General features: G+C 49.8%; 9 protein-coding genes across 9 annotated transcripts; 4 read left to right on the forward strand and 5 right to left on the reverse strand.

Moving 5' to 3' along the window:
• Positions 1-494: 494 nt before the first annotated feature.
• Positions 495-2,340, forward strand: HNM1-6 (Choline transport protein; the record flags this gene model as incomplete). The annotated part of the gene is made up of 5 exons (XM_032028716.1): positions 495-760; positions 814-890; positions 954-1,229; positions 1,283-1,451; positions 1,536-2,340. 5 exons carry the CDS (start codon positions 495-497, stop codon positions 2,338-2,340), a joined length of 1,593 nt encoding a protein of 530 aa, XP_031893196.1.
• A 475-nt stretch (positions 2,341-2,815) lies between these two features.
• Positions 2,816-4,221, reverse strand: hmgA-1 (Homogentisate 1,2-dioxygenase; the record flags this gene model as incomplete). The annotated part of the gene is made up of 2 exons (XM_032029846.1): positions 2,816-4,073; positions 4,154-4,221. The coding sequence occupies 2 exons, from the start codon at positions 4,219-4,221 to the stop codon at positions 2,816-2,818; spliced, it is 1,326 nt and encodes a 441-aa protein (XP_031893195.1).
• A 2,882-nt stretch (positions 4,222-7,103) lies between these two features.
• Positions 7,104-7,934, reverse strand: fahA-0 (Fumarylacetoacetase; the record flags this gene model as incomplete). The annotated part of the gene is made up of 1 exon (XM_032030975.1): positions 7,104-7,934. The coding sequence occupies one exon, from the start codon at positions 7,932-7,934 to the stop codon at positions 7,104-7,106; it is 831 nt and encodes a 276-aa protein (XP_031893194.1).
• A 438-nt stretch (positions 7,935-8,372) lies between these two features.
• Positions 8,373-8,783, forward strand: CGGC5_v016341 (uncharacterized protein; the record flags this gene model as incomplete). The annotated part of the gene is made up of 2 exons (XM_032032092.1): positions 8,373-8,477; positions 8,577-8,783. 2 exons carry the CDS (start codon positions 8,373-8,375, stop codon positions 8,781-8,783), a joined length of 312 nt encoding a protein of 103 aa, XP_031893193.1.
• Positions 8,784-8,854: 71 nt separating this feature from the next.
• On the reverse strand, positions 8,855-10,509 carry CGGC5_v016342 (putative transporter; the record flags this gene model as incomplete). The annotated part of the gene is made up of 4 exons (XM_066153507.1): positions 8,855-9,562; positions 9,614-9,835; positions 9,886-10,248; positions 10,315-10,509. 4 exons carry the CDS (start codon positions 10,507-10,509, stop codon positions 8,855-8,857), a joined length of 1,488 nt encoding a protein of 495 aa, XP_066007213.1.
• Positions 10,510-11,961: 1,452 nt separating this feature from the next.
• uaY-4 (Positive regulator of purine utilization) lies at positions 11,962-13,501 on the reverse strand (the record flags this gene model as incomplete). Its single annotated transcript, XM_032034350.2, has 4 exons — positions 11,962-13,144; positions 13,202-13,253; positions 13,315-13,363; positions 13,418-13,501. The coding sequence occupies 4 exons, from the start codon at positions 13,499-13,501 to the stop codon at positions 11,962-11,964; spliced, it is 1,368 nt and encodes a 455-aa protein (XP_031893191.2).
• A 389-nt stretch (positions 13,502-13,890) lies between these two features.
• On the forward strand, positions 13,891-14,770 carry CGGC5_v016344 (putative glutamine amidotransferase-like protein; the record flags this gene model as incomplete). The annotated part of the gene is made up of 2 exons (XM_032035471.1): positions 13,891-14,203; positions 14,259-14,770. The coding sequence occupies 2 exons, from the start codon at positions 13,891-13,893 to the stop codon at positions 14,768-14,770; spliced, it is 825 nt and encodes a 274-aa protein (XP_031893199.1).
• Positions 14,771-14,963: 193 nt separating this feature from the next.
• On the reverse strand, positions 14,964-16,100 carry pgdA-0 (Peptidoglycan deacetylase; the record flags this gene model as incomplete). The annotated part of the gene is made up of 5 exons (XM_066153508.1): positions 14,964-15,102; positions 15,154-15,326; positions 15,377-15,564; positions 15,622-15,942; positions 15,998-16,100. 5 exons carry the CDS (start codon positions 16,098-16,100, stop codon positions 14,964-14,966), a joined length of 924 nt encoding a protein of 307 aa, XP_066007207.1.
• A 1,571-nt stretch (positions 16,101-17,671) lies between these two features.
• CGGC5_v016346 (Uncharacterized protein) lies at positions 17,672-18,547 on the forward strand (the record flags this gene model as incomplete). Its single annotated transcript, XM_032020458.1, has 1 exon — positions 17,672-18,547. The coding sequence occupies one exon, from the start codon at positions 17,672-17,674 to the stop codon at positions 18,545-18,547; it is 876 nt and encodes a 291-aa protein (XP_031893287.1).
• Between the last annotated feature and the right edge of the window lie 115 nt (positions 18,548-18,662).

Here is an 18,662-nt window from a genome sequence, read left to right on the forward strand (position 1 = left end):
CGTTGGACCCACTATTCTGCCGGGGTACACCGCCTAACCCGGTCTGCTTCACCGCTGTTAGGCGCCTATCCCTGTAAAGTCTCTTCTTCCTTCTTCAGCTTAGAATAGTCAATCGACGGCACCTCTACGTTGAACAAGCCTAGGGGCCAGCCCCTTACACTCGTCACGCGTAGATGCCAACGGCCGGATTTGTGCGGTATGGAATGCCGCCGATGCTCAGGGGCTCACCGGTCCAGCATCGACATTGACCTGTCACAATTGCAGAATTATCAATGACATTTCCGCCACGTCGTATCGTGCATAACGCGGGGGAATGTTGATGAACAATTCCGCTGCATGCGTTGTGCAGGTCTTACAACGGAGCGGTCAAACACGCCTAGCTACTGGGCATAGAGCATTCACAACTTACAACCCTCTTTACTTCCTACAACACGCCATACCTCCCGGAAAGCAAAACAAGTCGTACGATTGTCAACTGATTTTCCTGGCCACAGATGGACACAAAGTTTGATATGGACGTCAACGAGACGAAGACGGGCGAGCCCCTAAGAGCCATCGATTCCACGGCCGATAACGTCAACGCTATTTCCGATGAAGATCGCCTGGCGCAGCTTGGTCATGCACAGGAACTCAAGAGGCAGTTCTCGCTGCCGACTCTCGGGGCACTCTGCCTCTGTTTGATGGCAACATGGGAGGCACTCTCAACTGTCGTCGCTCAAGCTCTCTTGAGTGGAGGTGCGCCTTGCCTCTTTTACAACTAGTAAGTTTAGATGATGATTTTTTTCCCTGGCAATAGATTTACAAGTGCTTTAGTGTCCTATCCTTCCTCTGTTCTGTATGCATTGCAGCCTCGTTGGGTGAGATCGCATCCATTTACCCAACTGCAGGCGGTATGTCTCAATATCTTCAAGCTCCTCAAGATGTTTGCAACGATCTAACGAGGTGATATCAAGGACAATACCACTGGGTTGCCGCTCTGTGTCCCCCAAAGACTCGGTCACTTGCAGCGTTCACCACTGGCTGGATCTCTGTCGGTGGCCTCACAGTCTTTTGCGCATCAGCTGCCTTCGCCGCAGGGTTACAAACACAAGCTTTGATCATATTGAACGATGATTCATACGTACCTCAGCGCTGGCAGGGGATGCTGTTTTACTGGGCAGTTCTTCTCTACTCCTCTGCACTGAATATCTGGGGCTCAAGGATGTTGCCCCACGCGAACATGATCTCCGGTACGACCTCAAGTGCTGATACTCGATAAGTATGCTGATTAAGTTTTGAACAGGGGTTATACACGTCGTGGCATTTGTTGCAATTCTCATTGTGCTCGGAGTCATGGCTCCGAAGAATACTTCATCATTTGTCTTCACTGAGTTCGTCAACAGCAGTGGATGGACCAATGATGGGGTATCATGGCTTGTAGGGCTCATCAGCGCAGTATATCCCTTCCTTGGGTAAGTCTGTACTTTTCCTTCCAAGATCATGCAAAGATTCCCTGTAAAGTAATATTGCAATTACTAACGAAACGATTTCCATAGATATGATGCAGCCTGTCACATGGCAGAAGAGATCCCCAACGCTACTCGGAACGTCCCAATCGCCATGGTAGGCAGCGTTGTCGCCAACGGCCTCATGGGTCTCGTATATGTCGTTGTTCTCCTCTTCTCTACGGGATCTCTCGAAACGCTTTTGGCTACCCCAACGGGGTTTCCCTTCATGCAGATATATCTCGACGCTACGAAGTCAAGGGCTGGAGCAACTGTTATGTCGCTTACCTTGATCACGGTAGCCATTGCAGCAACAGTAGGCTGCATCACGTCTGCTTCTCGCACTCTGTGGGCTTTCGCGCGCGATAAAGCAGTGCCCTTCGATGCCTACTTCAGCCATGTCCACAAGGACCTTCAGGTCCCAGTGAGGGCGATAGCTGTGGTTACGATCATGCAGCTCCTGCTTGGATTTCTCTATCTTGGGAATACCACAGCCTTCAACGCTGTTCTTTCCATGGCGATTATTGGTATCTATCTTTCCTACAGCATCCCAATTGCGTATATGCTCCTTGTTGGACGGAATAGATTGACCCGCAAGGAATATGGGCCTTTCAGACTTGGGGGATTTCTGGGTCCTGTGCTGAACGTCGTGAGCTTAGTATGGATGACGGTCGTCATTATCTTCAGCACTTTCCCATCTGCGCAACCTGTAACAGCCCAGAATATGAATTATTCTACGGTGGTTATGGCCGGTTGGCTTGTGTCTGGACTCTGTTACTATTTCGCTCGCGGTCACGCAAAGTTTGAGGTTCCTGTTGTCATCTCCGAAGTTGTTGAGGGGGTTAGGGATACTTGAGCGGTGCTCTTGCTTTTGTCACTTGTGGTTTTGGGTTAGGAATCGCCTTTCGCAATCAAATGGAATCAAGGTCCCGTAAGAGTCTTTGCCTCACGCAACTCTGAGCTCAGCTGAGTTGGCAAATTTCACAAGTTGACAGATGCATGCTACAATGACCATGAGATACTTGAGACCCATAACCAGTCCAGTGCGCCAGAAGAATATCAAAGTAGGTCTTTGCATTTAAGGTTGACACACCTCACATACGAAATTCTTGTCTCTGATGAATACAACACCTCGAATGAACATGTCACGAAACAACTGCTCGAAAAATGTCAGTTGGAATCCCTACTCTTTTGAAAAGCTTGCTTTCTCAAAACTCGTAATAGGTTTCTTTGAGTCTTCTCGGTCAATCATGTTAATACAATCTCAATTTGGGGCTTAAATCTTCCGATGACCAATGGTTAAATATTCAAGTATTCCTCCAAGTACCAACTTATTCTGGACGCTTGAAATGCCTCGCCAGACTTGACCAACTATCTTCGCTGTAACCCTTCTGAACCTTCTGGCAAGTTTCCAGACCCCATTCCGTGACCCCAATCATAAGTGAGCTCTCAAACATGAACGCCATGCTCCCCTCCCCAATCTTCTGTGGCTTCAGCTCTGCGTTGGAGGCCCGCTCAAAAGTGCTTGCATCAGGGCCATGAGCGGACATGACATTGTGCAAACTTGCTCCCGCGGGACGGAAGCCCCCGCCAGTCTTCGCGTCGTAGTCACCACAAATCAGGCCCATGAACTCGGACATGGTGTTGCGGTGATACCAGGGAGGACGGAAGGTGTCTTCCTGTACTAGCCATCGGGGTGGAAAGATAACGAAGTCGGCGATAGCAGTGCCGGGATGGTCAGACGGGCCTGTGAGGACGGTGTAGATTGACGGGTCTGGGTGGTCGAAGGAGATGCTGCCGATGACTGAGAACCGACCTAGGTCATATTTGAAAGGGTAGTATTTCCCATGCCACGCCACAACATCGAATGGCGTGTGTTTCTGCTTAGCGACAAAGAACGACCCATTGAATTTGTTGACGATGGACCATTCAGACTCATCTTCGTCGAATGCTGCAACGGGGATCTGGAAGTCTCTGGGGTTTGCCAGGCAGTTTGAGCCTATGGGCCCAAGCTCTGGCAGAGTGAAGTGACCTTGGTGAAGCTCGAGGATGTAGCCTCTGACAGGGCCTTCCGGAAGGTTGACCTGGTATCGAATACCCCGTGGTATGACGGCAATTTCATTGGGGCGCACCAGAATGTTTCCTAATTCCGTCTTGATGTCCAATGCACCGTGTTGAAGTACAATGAGCATGTCGCCATCCGATGAATACATCGCGGTTTTGGCGTCCATGCTCTTCCCGGCAGCGAAAATGAAGATGCCCAGGCCAGTTTTCATCGCTGGATCACCAGCACCGCCAACGGGCCTCAGACCGCTAATCCAATCGGTATCATTGCTGATGTCGAACGGATCCCAGCGAAGTTGGTTGGGGATCTGGTGGATCTGACCCCCAGGTTTGGGGCCATTTTCCCGCAACGGCTCAAAGGAGGAGTGGGACGCAGCAGGGATGATGCGGTAGAGCCATGTCTGCAAGTTCTCATGTCGCGGTGCTGTGAATGCTGTGCCCGAGAGCTTCTCTGCATACAGGCCATACGGAGCTTTCTGGGGCGAGTTCGCTCCAATTGGCAGTGCACCTTTGATGGCCTCTGACCTAGAGTAACATTAGTGATGTTCATGATTGAAATATGCCAGACCGTTGGTTCGGACGTTAAGGCATCCTGAAGAACTTACTCATGGAATGAGTCAAAGCCGTTGAGATATTCGTACTTCTCTTTAACGGAGAAGTTGGTGACTGGCATGGTGAAAGAAGTATTTGAACTTTGATGAAACGATATTTGTGACGGAGGGCAACCAGCGGATGTAGTGACGGCGGGAGCGAAAAGATGATCTCCAAGGTAAGATGTATCAATCGCTGTAGGCTAGTTTGAGATTTCAGCAATTATTATCGCGACAAGTTTGCTGCAATAGCCTATTTGACAATGAAGCTTTGCCCTGTTTTCACATCGACCGTATGTAGAACAAGTCGACCTTAAAACTCATGTCTCCACAGGACCGAGACTGACAGTTTGGGTATTGCCACAACCAAAGCCGAATTCATTGCCGGTTGATACAGTGAACGGCAGTAACTCGCTTCTACGGAAGAAGCGGAAATCATTTCTCGCGGTAATGAAGACCCCTCGCGGGGTCGATTGGGCGAATCGAGATCTCGGAAGTTCGGAACGCAACGACTTCCGAGGTTGCTCAATCACCACCAGAATCTACAAGCCCTCGAGGAGTCATGTTCGCTACGTATCACAAGCTGCCAAATTTAGTACAGACACAGAGAACGCCCCGTTGTTACGTCGTTACGCACGGGATTGTGCGGGCAAACCCCCTCAGAGCCTTATGGTCTCAAGCAACAAACTTGGAAGCGTTTGGACAGCTGTTCAAACAAAGAAGAATAAGACATTTCCGTTTCTAACATTTATCCGGAACAAATTGTCATTGTTTACACCTTTCGAATGAGTGTAATTCGTTTATATAAAATGCCCATACCACCGGTGACCATCTCAGTTTAGTCACTAAGCCTAGAGTCTACTGCCCGTGCGACGACCGGACGTAACATGCAATCTAAGAGAAATCCTCTACAAGTTATATTGTATGACGTCTTTCTTTAACCTCATTATACTCTGCTGGCTCATATGAGCTATCAAATTACCCTTGTTGTCCCAAATACGTGACTCCGCAAAGGTTCTGTTTCCCCCTGCTTTGATGGCATTCCTCTCCACAATGTGCCAATTCTCAAAGTTGACCTCTTTTGTAAAGAACCTCAGCGCCACGTCGATTGAAGAGCAGGCTGTGACATCTTGAAACCACATGTGATCATGAGTTAACGGAACGAACGAACACGTGCCATCCATGAGGAAGGCAACTGCCGCAAGGTTCTCGTTAGAGGTACGCAACGGCGACCGTGAGCGGGACCACTCAGCGGACCTTTTCAAAGTCACTGGCAAGTGATCCTGGGTTGTGGGTACTTTGGAAGCCACCCCAGAAAGATTCTGTCCGGACACGCCGTTTGGGCAAATTCGTGTTTCGATAAATTTTTCATGTTGACGGAGAATTTGACGGTATTCTTTGAGCTCATCATCGCTCGCAGCACCTCTGGCCTGTAGGTTTGAGAGGTTGTCAAAGCCAGTCGGACAGTCCTCGGGCTTCGGCCAAGTCAAGACGGGACTAGCGGAGTAGTCTAGGGACGATGGCTCTTGGGTATGGAAGTCAACTAAAACATCGAGGCAAGAACGAGACGTGCCGTCGGGTTGTTTCTGGTGAACTCGAACTCGTCTCGTTGAAAATGACCGGGTGTCTCTGGTGTTTTCGACGGTGCAAAGGAGCTTTTGATTGGGGGAGGCGGGCCCATGAAAATGACCAACAATTGAGTAGAGGTCAAGGGAGGATTGGGCGGTCGCACAGGCTGCGCTTACAGCGACAGAGAGGGAGCATCCACCGTAAGCGACAGGTCTGGCATTGGCCATGCGCATGGGTTGCGTCTGAGAAATGAACTCGCCGTAACCAACACTTTCCACGCATATTTGTTCTGAAAGAGAGGGACTCATTATTTTTGAAGCAGCCGTTTGCGAGAGAGAAAAATATGTCGAAAAGAGGTAGACATAGGTAGAACGGGCACATACTTGTAGCGACTTTGAACAAATGCGAGATGCCTAATTGGGGAATACGACCTCGGCTGGTCTGCGAGAGTCGGTGAGCTTGACAGCCGACGACCGAGGACATTTTACGCTCCAACTCGTATGAGATTTTCTGTACACGGGCGTATCCGTTATACTTGTGGACGTATCCGATTGTACGTTTTCTCCTTTTCTTCTTCCTATCATGACAGTTTTAATCATGGTTTCAATAGTTAATTTTACTTCCCTATTTAGAGGTGTATGATTGCTAATTCACAACTGAAAATCTCAATGCAACGCGCTATTTCTTGCACCGTGTAGTTCCGCTTACTGATCTTGGAGAGAGATCAAGCTCGTCGTCATGTGAACTGACGGAGTCAAATAATGCCTTGTGTATCACATGTCTACCGTGATTAAGCTCTGTAGTCTAATTTTTGGGGTGCCGTGTAGGAATTACTACGCGTTCCCTAATCTTGAGAGTCCTAATGTGAATCTTCTAAAGTGCTATCGGTGCCAAAATTTGGCCAGAGCACTCTCCAAATCCGACTAGCTCGCCGTCTGCTCCACCAGCCCAGCCCTTGATGACAACTGTATCTCCGTCTTGGAGGAACTTTCGTTCTTGTCCACCATTCAGTTTGATAGGGACCTTTCCGCCTTGCGACTGTTCTAAAAGGCTTCCTTGAGTGCCAGGTTCAGACCCAGAAACGGTCCCTGAGCCAAGCAAGTCCCCTGCACGAAGGTTACAGCCTGAGATTGAATGATGTGCTACCATCTGGGGCCAAGACCACAAAAGGTTCTTCGCAGAAGTTCGAGTAAGAATGGTTTCCTCACCTCCTGAGACTAAATCACAAAAAGCGACTCGGTCAGTCTTCATTTCATGTGAATTTAGGATTGCGAACGTACCAGACAGAGAAACCTCCAAGTTGATGTCCAGAACATTTTCAGCTCGGTTTTCTCGCAAATATGATTGCAGCTGCACATCATTCGGCAGTCCTTTCGTTCGGAACGGCTCCAGCGCATCAGCGAGCACCACCCAAGGGCTGATTGAGGTGCCGAAATTCTTCGCGTTGAATGGGCCAAGTGGAACGAACGTATTCCCACTGCTGAATATCCCTTGCGCTCCAGTCGTTCATCAACACATATCCAAAGATGTACTCCTCAGCGTCATTGACAGGAATCGGACTTCCAAGATTGTTGGGCTTGCAAATGAACATGCCCATTTCAAGCTCAATATCGAGACGCGCACACGGCCGGAAGACCGGCTCGGTGGCGCCAGGTGCCGGCAAGGCCTGTCCCCACGGCCTCCGGAGCGGGGTGCCGGAGACTACAACGGAACTAGCTCGGCCGTGATAAGCGACCGGCAGGTGATTGTAGTTTGGCTGCAGTGCGTTGGCCGCTCCGCGAAACAGGGTGCCGACGTTGTGCGCGTGATTGCGCCCGGCGAAAAAGTCCGTGTAATCTCCTATCGCAAAAGGGAGATGCAAAGATACTTCCGATGCAGGACGCAAAGCCGCTTTCTTCAGGGCATCGTTGTCTTTAAGGATGTCTGGGTGAGGGGTGCTGTCTTGAAAGACCTCTTGCAAGTACGACCGGACGATTCGATGTACTGGCCGTCCCAATTCCGCAAATGAGTTGAGGGTAGGCTGCGAAAAGACTTTCAATTGATCTGCCGAGAGCGTAGGCGCTTTGCGGAAGCCACCGCCTTGAGCGAATGCGTCTAGGTCAAGAACATGGTCCCCAATAGCAACAGCCGGGCGATGCTGCTGCTTTTCGTTACTGGATATCACCCCGAAAGGGATGTTTTGGAGCGAGAAGTGAGATCGTGGGGCAATCGGTAGCCAGGACTTCATCTTGAGAATAGCTTGGGTTGCACAACCACGACGGATGAAATGCATTGGATACTGCGTTTTCAATCTATATCAAAATCTCACTTTTCTATTCAGAGATCAGAACTGTGCATATCATACGTCGCAGACGGAAGCCACTGCGACCCTGCGATTCCGAGTCTCGGAGCAAAGTCCGTTTCCGAAGTCTCGGAACGACAAGCGCCCCTCAAGCCCCTCTCGCAATTGTAATGCTGAGCTGCAATGCAGAACCTCGGCAATTGCGCGTTCGAAGTCTTTGGTGACATTGAAACCATATCTAATCTTGGTCTTGATGTTAAATGCTTTTGCGTACACATTTGTCTTGAGATCGTCCACAGACATACCAATCCTCCACCATCCTTTAAGCAGCACAGCCAGCCTAAACCCTCTTCAACACCGTTTGTAGCAAGACAATCTTTCAAAATGGCGGAAAAGATCACTAGAATTACTCTTTTCAAAATACCTGACGAGGAAAGTCAGAAGAAAGTCTTGGGCTTTTACCAGCAGATGCCGCAGAAAGCTCTCAAGGTAAGAGCTTTTCCCTCCAAGCCTAATTCTCACCTTCCCTTCGGCAAAGATGCGCGACTTAGCCTCCACAACAGAAACCAAGTCGCTAACGTACCGCAGGACGGAAAGCCTTATATCTTGTCCGTAAAAGCTGCTTTGGCCGTGGCTGATCAGAGAGCGCAAGGGTTCACCATAGCCGCCATCTCTACATTTGCATCTGCCGAAGATATGGCCTATTACGATAATGAGTGCGCAGCGCACGCAGAGCTGAAGGCTTTCGCAAAGGGGGCTCACCAAGGATTTGCAATGGTTTATTTCAAGGATTGAGCTATGTCATTATTACCGCCAAGAAAAGAATATCAGATCCAGAAGGGAATGCCAACCCCAGGAATCAGATTCTAACACACGTATCTGAAGCTCTTCTTCTCCCAGTCCGTGAGGTCTTCCATGCTTTCCCCTACAGAAATTTCGCCTGGGACCACCTCGCCATAAGCTTTGTCTCTCCTCCGATTTTCATATTTGACTCCGACGTAATACACAGCCATGAGCACCACGGCACTGCTCTCGAATCCCAAAATGCTGTTGTAACCAGTGGCGTAATGCGGTGCTTCACTGGCACGAAACGTCTGTGGCGCAATAATGTTGGCTACGCAGTATGCCAGAAACACCATCGCGTTTACCGTCACCTTCTTCGTGTGCCCACTAGTATTTGCCATAGGCAAGCTAAGTGCAACGGCATAGGGACCCCAGAAGAAGTAAAAGAAGTAGTATGCGGTGAGTAGACCGGCCTTGTTGGAAGAGGGTAGTTCGCGAATGACAATGCTGCATACAAGGGGCACGATGCAGCAAGCGGCAGCAGAAATGCATCGGGTGTCCTTGATGTAGCGAGGGGGAATCGTGGCGAGGATGGAAGAAACTGCCTGGATGACGCCGGTGGGCATACCAAGAAGAACTGTCTTGAGTGGGCCAAACCCAAAGCTGGACACAATCTGCGCAGAGAAGGTGTTGAGTCCACCGTTGGACACATTCATGCACAGGAAGAACAAGCACACAACCCAAGACTTCCAGTCGATGAGGGCCTCGCGGACTTGGTACCACTTAAACTCCTGCCGGGCATGGTCAGTACTGCGTCTTAGTTGATTGAGGCTCACACTAACCTTGTTTTCGATGCCGGTGTTGTCGTCAAGCTTGCGGTGCACCGCGATATATGCTTCTTTTGCTGATAAGAACTTGCCTTCTTCAGGTCTATCAGGAAAGAGAAAGAACATGAGTATAGAGAAGATGAAGCTAATGCCACCTAGAACAATGAAAAGCAGGCGCCATGAAGCTATAGCCAGGGTACTGTTTCCAATGCCGTAAGAGATAAGCCCAACGTATACCTGGCAGTGGTTAGTTGTATTCGCACGAACAAGGCAAGAATTCGACGTACCGAGGCAACTGTTGAACTCCATATGGCCACGCGCAATGGCTGTTCTTTCTTCCGCCACCACATGACAGTGATTAGAGTCAAACCAGGTAGCGCTGGCGCTTCGCACATTCCCATAAAGAATCGAAGCGCCATCAGACCGGCGGCATTGTGGGTGACAGCCATGAGCAGCGTTGTAACAGACCAGCCCATGGCTGTAATTGCAACAAACTTGCCGATTGGAAACCGAGCCATCAGATTTACAGCTGGGAACTCAGCTACAAGATAGCCAAAGTAGAAGATGGAGCCAACCCAGCTGTACTGCTGACCAACCAGATTGTTGTCTTTCAACATGCCATAGAGAGCTGCGTTCGAGATGATGACTTTCTGATATTTCGGATAATTAGCATTGCTTGATATATTTTCAGAATTCGGGAAACAAAGGTGTCCTACATCGACTGCCGAGAGAACAGCATAGCCCCAAAGAAATGGCATGATGCGCCAATCGACTTTACGCACTAAGCGTTTGACATCGCTGGCGTCATAGTCGAAATGCTCCTGTATCGTTCCCGTAACTTGCGACTTTGCATCCTCTTTGACGTCGTCCGGGCCGTCGCGGAGGGACCCTGAAGCACGGCGGCTGGTCATTTTCACTACCGATAACAAACGCAACCTAAAGTGCTTATAAGTGTAGTACTCCGTGTGATGATACTACCAGATGATTCTGGCTTGTCTGGATGAGAGCGACTTGTTGATAGATATCAGCTCCACCGTGTTGCTGCTAGTCAGCGCAAAGGGTAGTGGGCTCTGTGATCCCCGTCCCATTCCCGGCATTGGAGTATCGATGCTTATCTAGGCTTGGGTAGCGATTGTGGCGCGAGTCGGACAATATGCGAGAAAGTCCGCCTCTGTGCAGGGATATCGCAGCACCCCCATGCTCCAGTTCATGATGACTTTGAGGCTACGATTTTGTCGATTGTGTCGGACATTACATGTAAGTCACAGTCTGGCGAGACTAACTCCAGATCGGGCATCGAACTTATTTTTCGGATTGAGGACTATATGTCACGCCGATGAAATCGAGAAGACCCCATTGAAAGTTGTAAGTCCGATTTTATCACATCATTCTTATCTTTGCACCCACTTAATTCTAGGATGGCAAGCGTGCGGGCGCAAGCTTCTTGGACGAGGCACTTCTTTCAACTGCGACTTTGGTACTCGAGGCCTCGCTTCCAAGAATATAGGAGTGGATAGGTCCGTCTGCCATCTTGAAAATTCTTCTAGAAGATGGCAATTAAGACATATGTTCGTTGTGCTCGTACTGAATCCATTGCGTCTCCTCCACTGATGGCGACGTGAACGGTACTCGCCCCTTACGCATAGTTTTGAGCATATTGATTACTTTCTGCTGCACCTTCAGATCCTCCAGTTCAGTTATGAACAGTTGTAAGTTAGCCGATTGAGGAGGTGTGATAGACCAGGATTGAGATGGGTCGCCAAACTCCACGACAGGCACAGCCTCCATCAGCAACTCGAAAACGTCACGGAAGACTTGAGCAGAGCTCCACTTGCTTGCAAAGTCAATCAAGGTTGCAAGACAGGCAAATAACGCTTGGCAGACTGGGCGGCGATCGTATAGCGCCATTTGCTGGTGTGTAGGCGTTGCCCACAGGCAAAAGACCACGCAGATGCCAGCTTGGAATTGATGAAGGAGCTAGACAATGTTAGTGAATGGATTTTATGGTTGCTGTACAGACATACTGCAGTCCAAGTATAGCATGTAGTGTGATCTCTGACCCGGAACCTCCGAAAAGATACGAGAACGGAGCAGGCTGCAGTCACAAGGTGTTTCGAGTCCCCTCCTCGAATGGCCAAGTATGGGTTCGGGAACAACGAAATGGCTGTATAGTTGGCCAGCTTCTGTAGCCATGCGCTCGATTGAAACTTTCTTTGACGCTCTGCAGAGTCAGAAAGGGAGTCAATGTCGTGGATCCAACGATCCAAATCGTGCCGAGGCCACGAGCGCCATAAGTTGGGGACGGGATGGCCTTCTCTTTGCGCATCATGTTCCAATCTCCGCGTAATCTTCAGGATACGGTACTAAATCCGACGAAGCTGGAAAATGTGTTCTTCCAGGGCAACATCTGCAGGCGATGGAGCAGCTGAGTTGAACTCGAAGGGATTGCCGAGCCTGAGCTCTTCGGAAGACACAGAGCCGTCTAGCTCTGACATGTTATCGTCATCCATCAATGAGTTTTCCGAACAAAGACTATGTTCCATCGTGTTAGATATGATAATATCTATTACGAGACATGTCCTTGTAACCATTTTCTGAACGACGTCGTCGATGCCATGCTGTTGCGTTGAAGGTGCTTTTCGCCGTGATCTTTGATACGAGAGGTCCGATAATGCACAGTTCTTCACTGATTCTGAGGCGCAATCGAAGAGGTCTCGGACGGAGTCGAGATGCATCGCGTGCACAGTCAGTAGTAGAGATGACTGCGTACGCAAAATAGGCGATGACTCTTGGATCTCATAAGACCTGTACTTCGCCATGGCTCGTTGAAAGGATGCCCGAGAAAGGTCCAGGTGTTCGGAAGAGGGGGTCGATCCATGAACCAGCAGAGCACCAATTGAAAGCACCATGTCCACGAAGAAAGTCTGCGAGCCTGGTGAGTTCATTTGTCTCGCCGGGCCAGACCAATACTTCCACCAGTCCTCCCATTGCTGGCGATGTAAGAACGGCCACATGGGGTGAGCACTTGTGAAGTATTCCTTCACATAGCGACCAGCAACTGACAGAGGCAAGTATGACTCGGTCAGCCGTTCTTCTTGGATGGCGAGCTGAAGAGAAGGTGCGCCGGGTTCCATGTCTTGGATGTCATCGGCCTCAAACGTTGTGGGTTCTGATTGAGATTGATCCGTCATGCGGTCTCGTGGAGGATTTGTTAACGGTGAGATATCTCTGCCGCTCAATGCTGCAAGATCGAAGTCGATGGCTTCATCGAATGTCCCGAGCACCCAATCCGGAGTTGCCACTGGGCCGGCACCAGGTGGATCAGTGGGAGAAGCAGGCCCGGCGACATCCAGTGGCCCATCTGAAAGTCTGCTCAACATATTCAATGGAGGCACAGCATCATCTGCTATCAAATCCATCGAGGCTGGGGTGTTGACAGGTCTTGCTCTGGGGTCGCTCAGAAAATGGTCACCGGCAATCGACGGATTGGACTGTCGGAGGCGAGTTTCAAGTGTCGCTATATGTTCCTCGAGCAGATGAACGTATCTAATGGCCAATGACTATGAGAACTACATTCCCTGCATGATACAGTAGGTTGCTTACCCAGCTGGAAGTGTGGTCATGGCAGACTTCTTAGGGGCGAGTGGCACACATTCTGGACACAAGATCGAGTCAACTTCAGTGATGTGGGTAATGGAAATGCCTTCGACTCTCACCTGCACCGGACCTGGCACATTCGCCGCACAGCGGGCGGCGTTTATCACACTGGCATTTTGTCAGCTTGGGCGCCACAATTGCGCATCAATGTGATTTCCCAACCTTCTTCTTACGGCGACGACAGCGACAGCAGGCAATCTCACGTTGAGCGCGTAGCCACGGGATACCGTACAGCGTCTGGCTCATTTTTGCTGTATTGTTCTGCAATGAAGCATAACTCATGAGCATGAGCGTGACATGGCTCCGAATGTCTCACTGCCGCCGGTCTCAACCTCCGCACTCGATATCCCGATTAGGCGACTGAATCAGTCATCCGCTCCGGATGGATCCCCTGACTTGTCTTATCTCGGCAGTTCCCCGCTGTTATCAACACCGGCCCCACGGCGGACTAATGTGCGATGTCCGCTGTGCCGCTGTCGAGCCGGTTTGTGGAGGTATATTCCCACCTTATTTATATCTGTTCGGTACATTTCGACAAGGTTTAACTGGGTATCGTCTTATCAAGGACATTATCTGTCTTCGAATTCCCAGCCAGCCAGAACTTAACCGAACCGAGACAACACCCCAGGATCATCATGACGGTAGTAACCCCACGCCGCAAACTCCGGATTGCGGTTCTCTGCTGCTTTCCTATTCCCGAGAACATTGCGAAAGATAGGGGCCAATTTGACGACATTTTCGCCAGCTGGATTCTAGCATCTGTCAATGCGTACAACGCCAAAAGGCCGAACGGCCAAATTATTGCCGAGGTTACTGGCTTCGATGTGATTCTCAAAGACGAGTATCCCTTGCCAATGGAAGATTTCGATGCCCTCGTCGTCACTGGTTCCGTGGCTTCAGCATATGATGATGAGCCGTGGATTCACAAGCTAGCTGCCTTCCTCCGAGGTATGTCTTCGAGGATGTTGTTCAGCCATGGTTTACAATCACTGACTGGCCGCAGATGTCTATGAGAACTCTCCAAATGTGAAAATATTCGGGGGATGTTTTGGCCACCAACTCATTGGCCAGGCCTTTCTATCCAAACATGGCGCTCGGGTAGTGAAGAACCCCAAGGGTTGGGAGATTGGGGTTCATCAAGTGTCGCTTTCAGAGGACTTCGCATCCCATTTCCCTTGTCTGAAGGGCGACACCGTCTCGTACCAGTTTCTTCACCAAGATGTGGTACAACTGGACGGACCACTGCCTCCGAACTGGGTGCAGATGGGCACATCTCCCTTGTGCGAAGTTCAGGGATTCTTAATGCCGGGCCGGGTGTTGACCTACCAGGGGCACCCGGAATTTGACACTTTCATCAACAAATGGAGCACATTAGCCGTGCAGCAATCTGGGATGATACCCGATGATGAGAAGATGAAGGAGTATTTGAGACTTGTAGATCAGGAAGATACAAGGTTGCTGGCTGGCGAGATGGCCATCCAGTTTTTCTTGTCGCAGCCGACACTTGTAGAGTAGAAAAGAGTACAGAAGTTGTAGAGTCGTGTGGAGATTTATCTTGCAACAATCTGCACATCCCTGAATTGAAGGCCGACTAAATGATGTCTATGAAATGTTGAAACTAAATCATGAATACTTCTTATTTCATGTATCTACTACACAAACAAGCGATTCAGACGCGATTCCACGTCCAGGAACGACTTCATACGAATCAACATCTAATGATAGATCCTGCTTCGGCTGGCATTCTGGCTCCAGCAGGAGGAGAGCTGCGAGACTTGAACTCATCGCAAATATCTTCCATCTTCACAAACTCCACACCAGGCTTCGTCATCAAATATTGAATCACCCTGACTAGCCATTAGTACACGTGTTGAAAAAGTCTCTTCCAGAAGTGTTACCTTTCCAGCATTTTTAGTGCGTGAGGGTGCCCCGAAACATCGGGATGAATTGTGACTGGGAAGCAGAAATTGTCGTAGTTCTCGTAGAAGAAGTCAAAGTGGTCCTTCCACAGATCCTCGACAACCGATGGATGCACCCAGCCATGGCTGTTCTGCATGTTCTTAATGAACATCTGCATGTCTTAGCGCCTGTGTTAGACAGGGTTTCTTTCGTTTCGCTTACCATTGGAGGGAGATCATCCAGATACCAGCTTGCAGGAATCTCCACTAAGCCGGTCTCCTCACCTCTCACCAGCGGCTTCATCCATGTATCCGGATGCTTCGAGTAGTCAATCTTGGTCCACTCGTCACCGACACGCAGCCAGTAAGGTATCGCGTCGTGGTGAGAGAAAGAGTGATCGTATTCAAGGCCTTTCCCAAAAATAAGTCTTCTTGGAAGTTCTAGAGCCATTATCTTCGGGGTCTTACCGTACTCCAACATGAGCTCGGCGCCTTCCTTGGGAGTCTCCCACCACGGGACTACTGAGCCTCTAGGAGGCTTGCCACAGAACTCCGTAACAAGTCGGTACGTCTTGTCTAGAACTACTCGTTGCTGTTCAACTGTCATCTCTTTCGGATTCTCGTGCGAGTAGCCGTGCAGACCAATCTCATGGCCCGCATCCCTGATAAGAGCACACTCTTCGGGAAAAGTCTCTAAGGTGTGGCCGGGAATGAACCAAGTCGTTTTGATATTGTACTTCTTGAAGAGGTTCAGCAGACGCCGGACTCCAACAGTACCAGCAAAATAGCCTATTCATCCAGTCTAAGTATCCAGAAGCCATCACGTCAAGAGAATAGTGGACACCTCGTGAGATGTCAGAAACGGATTCTTCGCCTCCGTATGATCCGATCCAACCGCAAACAGCGTCAATGTCGACGGAAAAACAGCAAAGTGCCTTGGGTGCCATTTTGAATAGTGCTGTAATAAATCATGTGCTGCATCATACCCCAAGGTGTGCCACATCTGAGCATAACAACTCATAGCTTATGTATGCACGGTATCAATGCATGAGTTTGGGCTATTGGACGACCTGTCGGACTTTTGAGCTCTTGTCCGAATGATGTGGGGCATTCAGGACAGCTTCATCAAGTGCGCTTGGCCCGATTGCATTGAGATAAAGAAGCACGGGGCATGATTGACAGACTAAGGTCTGAGACATTCGCTGTTCACTCTATCGAACATACGCAGAGCTTTCCGATGGATCCGACACCTGAAGCACTTGCGGCGCACTCTTTTGAGCATGACCCCTCGGCGTTGGACAAGCCTTTGGCCGAGTTTCTTCAACGTTTCTACACCTTCTCCGACGATAAAGAGAATGCAAATTCGTGGGCCGATTGCTTCACAGAAGATGGTGTCATGAAAAAGGCAGCAACTAATGTTCGGGGTCGCGCCAGTAAGTATACTTCTATCTGTGATGCGGGACAAGCAATACTGATGCCCAGCGCCCGGGCAGAAATAGCTGAGGTAAATCTCGGCTCCTGGAAGGGTCAGGCATCGAGAAAGCACACTGTTTTCAAAGTCTTCCCTTTTAGCCCTGGTAATGCCAACGAGGTGATGCTCCATGGACAGAGCAACTACGTTTATGACGATGGGACGACGGGCGAGATGGGATGGGCAGCAAGACTCCATTTCCAACGATTTGATGATGGAAGAATACTCATTGACACTTATCATATCTTTCCTGTAAGTATCCCGAAAATTTGTCGAGTCGTAGCTAACAAGTGCTCAGAGTGCTCCTCCGCGAGCATCGTGATTGTATTGATGAGGGTGATGCTGGATTGGTTTACCCATGCGGTTTGCTAGAGGACATATCTTGCCACGCAAAATAGACAAATCTTCCGAACTATGCTCCTCCTCAACCTTGCTGCACGCACAATGATGCGCTGACTTGATGTTACTCTGTGTCGCTGGATTTGCTGGTACTGCAGTCGCGCATATTCTACCTAGTAGAGCTGTACTCAAGCAAGCATTTCAAATTGCATCTAACAAAATGAAATTCATTGCAACTCAGTGTGGACCTTTTCTACCTAGTAGTGAGGAAAAGGCTCTTAACGTTGTCTGCTCATTGAACTACAATAATAGCTCTACTGAATGTGTCACGACCGAAATGGCGTCGCTAGTCACACATCCGCGAGGCGCTCCAGGCCTACGTAATTAATACGGTATGCCTTCTGTTCTTATCAGTCATATCCAAGGTGAGTGCGATCATTCTATCTCGAGCGGACTTTCAGAAATGATGTCCGACAATTGCGGGTCAAGTGAACACAGTGCCGGTTCCAATTCACGTGTAGCAAGGATTGCGTAGGGGAACGATGCCGCAGCGTAATCTGAGAGGCCTCGGACTCATGCCGCTTGGTATCAAAAAGAAACCAGCGTTGTGGAAATTCGTACCGCGGCCTATTTCCTAAAAGCCATGCCTACTGTCTTGACTGCATCCCACACAGAGTGCCGTTAGCCTTGCCCTCGTCATCCGGAATCATGATTGCCAAGTCTCCAGTCGATCAATCGCATATCAACCTCCAGGGCGGATGGCCTACGCCGCGTTTGCATCCGGTCGAGGCGCTAGAATCTGCATCTGCCGCAGTCTTCCGCCGAAACGACATCAACAAGCAGCTCCTCTACGGCCCTGAACTAGGAAGTACCAGCCTACGAGAGTCAATCGGGAAATGGCTCAACGACTTTTACGCTCCATCCGCTGGGTCCATCCCAAGCGAGCGCATCGTGATCACAAATGGCGCCTCTAACGGACTGGCAACCATCCTGCAGAAGTTCACGGACCCCAGCACACGCGCTGTCTGGATGGTCGAGCCGACGTACTTCCTCGCTTGTCCTATTTTGAGAGATGCTGGTCTGATGGCACGCATCCGTGGCGCACCCGAGGGTGAAGATGGCGTGGATTTGGACTTCTTAGCTAAAGCTCTCCAAGAAGTCGACAACGAATGGCCGGCAGACGCGTCTTTACCGCCAAGAAAGCTTGAAAAGGCTGGTTACCCAAAGATCTACAAACACGTCATCTACCTCATTCCGACTTTCTCCAATCCAAGTGGAAAGACTATGGGAATCGAGAACAGAAGGAAGCTTGTGCAGTTGGCACGCAAGCACGATGCATTGATTGTCACCGACGACGTGTACGATATGCTGAGATGGTATGCAGACGACAACGGCGATACTTCGTCTGAGGAAATACCTCAGTGTCAACCCCGAATTGTGGACGTTGATCGAGATATGGAAGGTGCTACTGTGTTTGGAAATTCTGTGAGCAATGGATCATTTTCCAAGATCGTGGCCCCAGGTATGAGGGTGGGCTGGCTAGAAGGCACTCCGGACTTTGTTGCCGCGATGGGAACCGTGTAAGTTGCGAGTCCCCAATTAGTTTTGTATGACACTGATTTGATCAAAGCGGAGCAAGCGTCTCCGGGGGTTGCCAAAGTCATTTCGCGTCACTCGTGATAGACAGAATGTTGCAGAA

This window comes from Colletotrichum fructicola, assembly GCF_000319635.2.
Source record: "Colletotrichum fructicola Nara gc5 chromosome Unknown KSG_Nara_v1_contig10, whole genome shotgun sequence".
NCBI classification, from domain to species: Eukaryota; Fungi; Ascomycota; class Sordariomycetes; order Glomerellales; family Glomerellaceae; genus Colletotrichum; species Colletotrichum fructicola.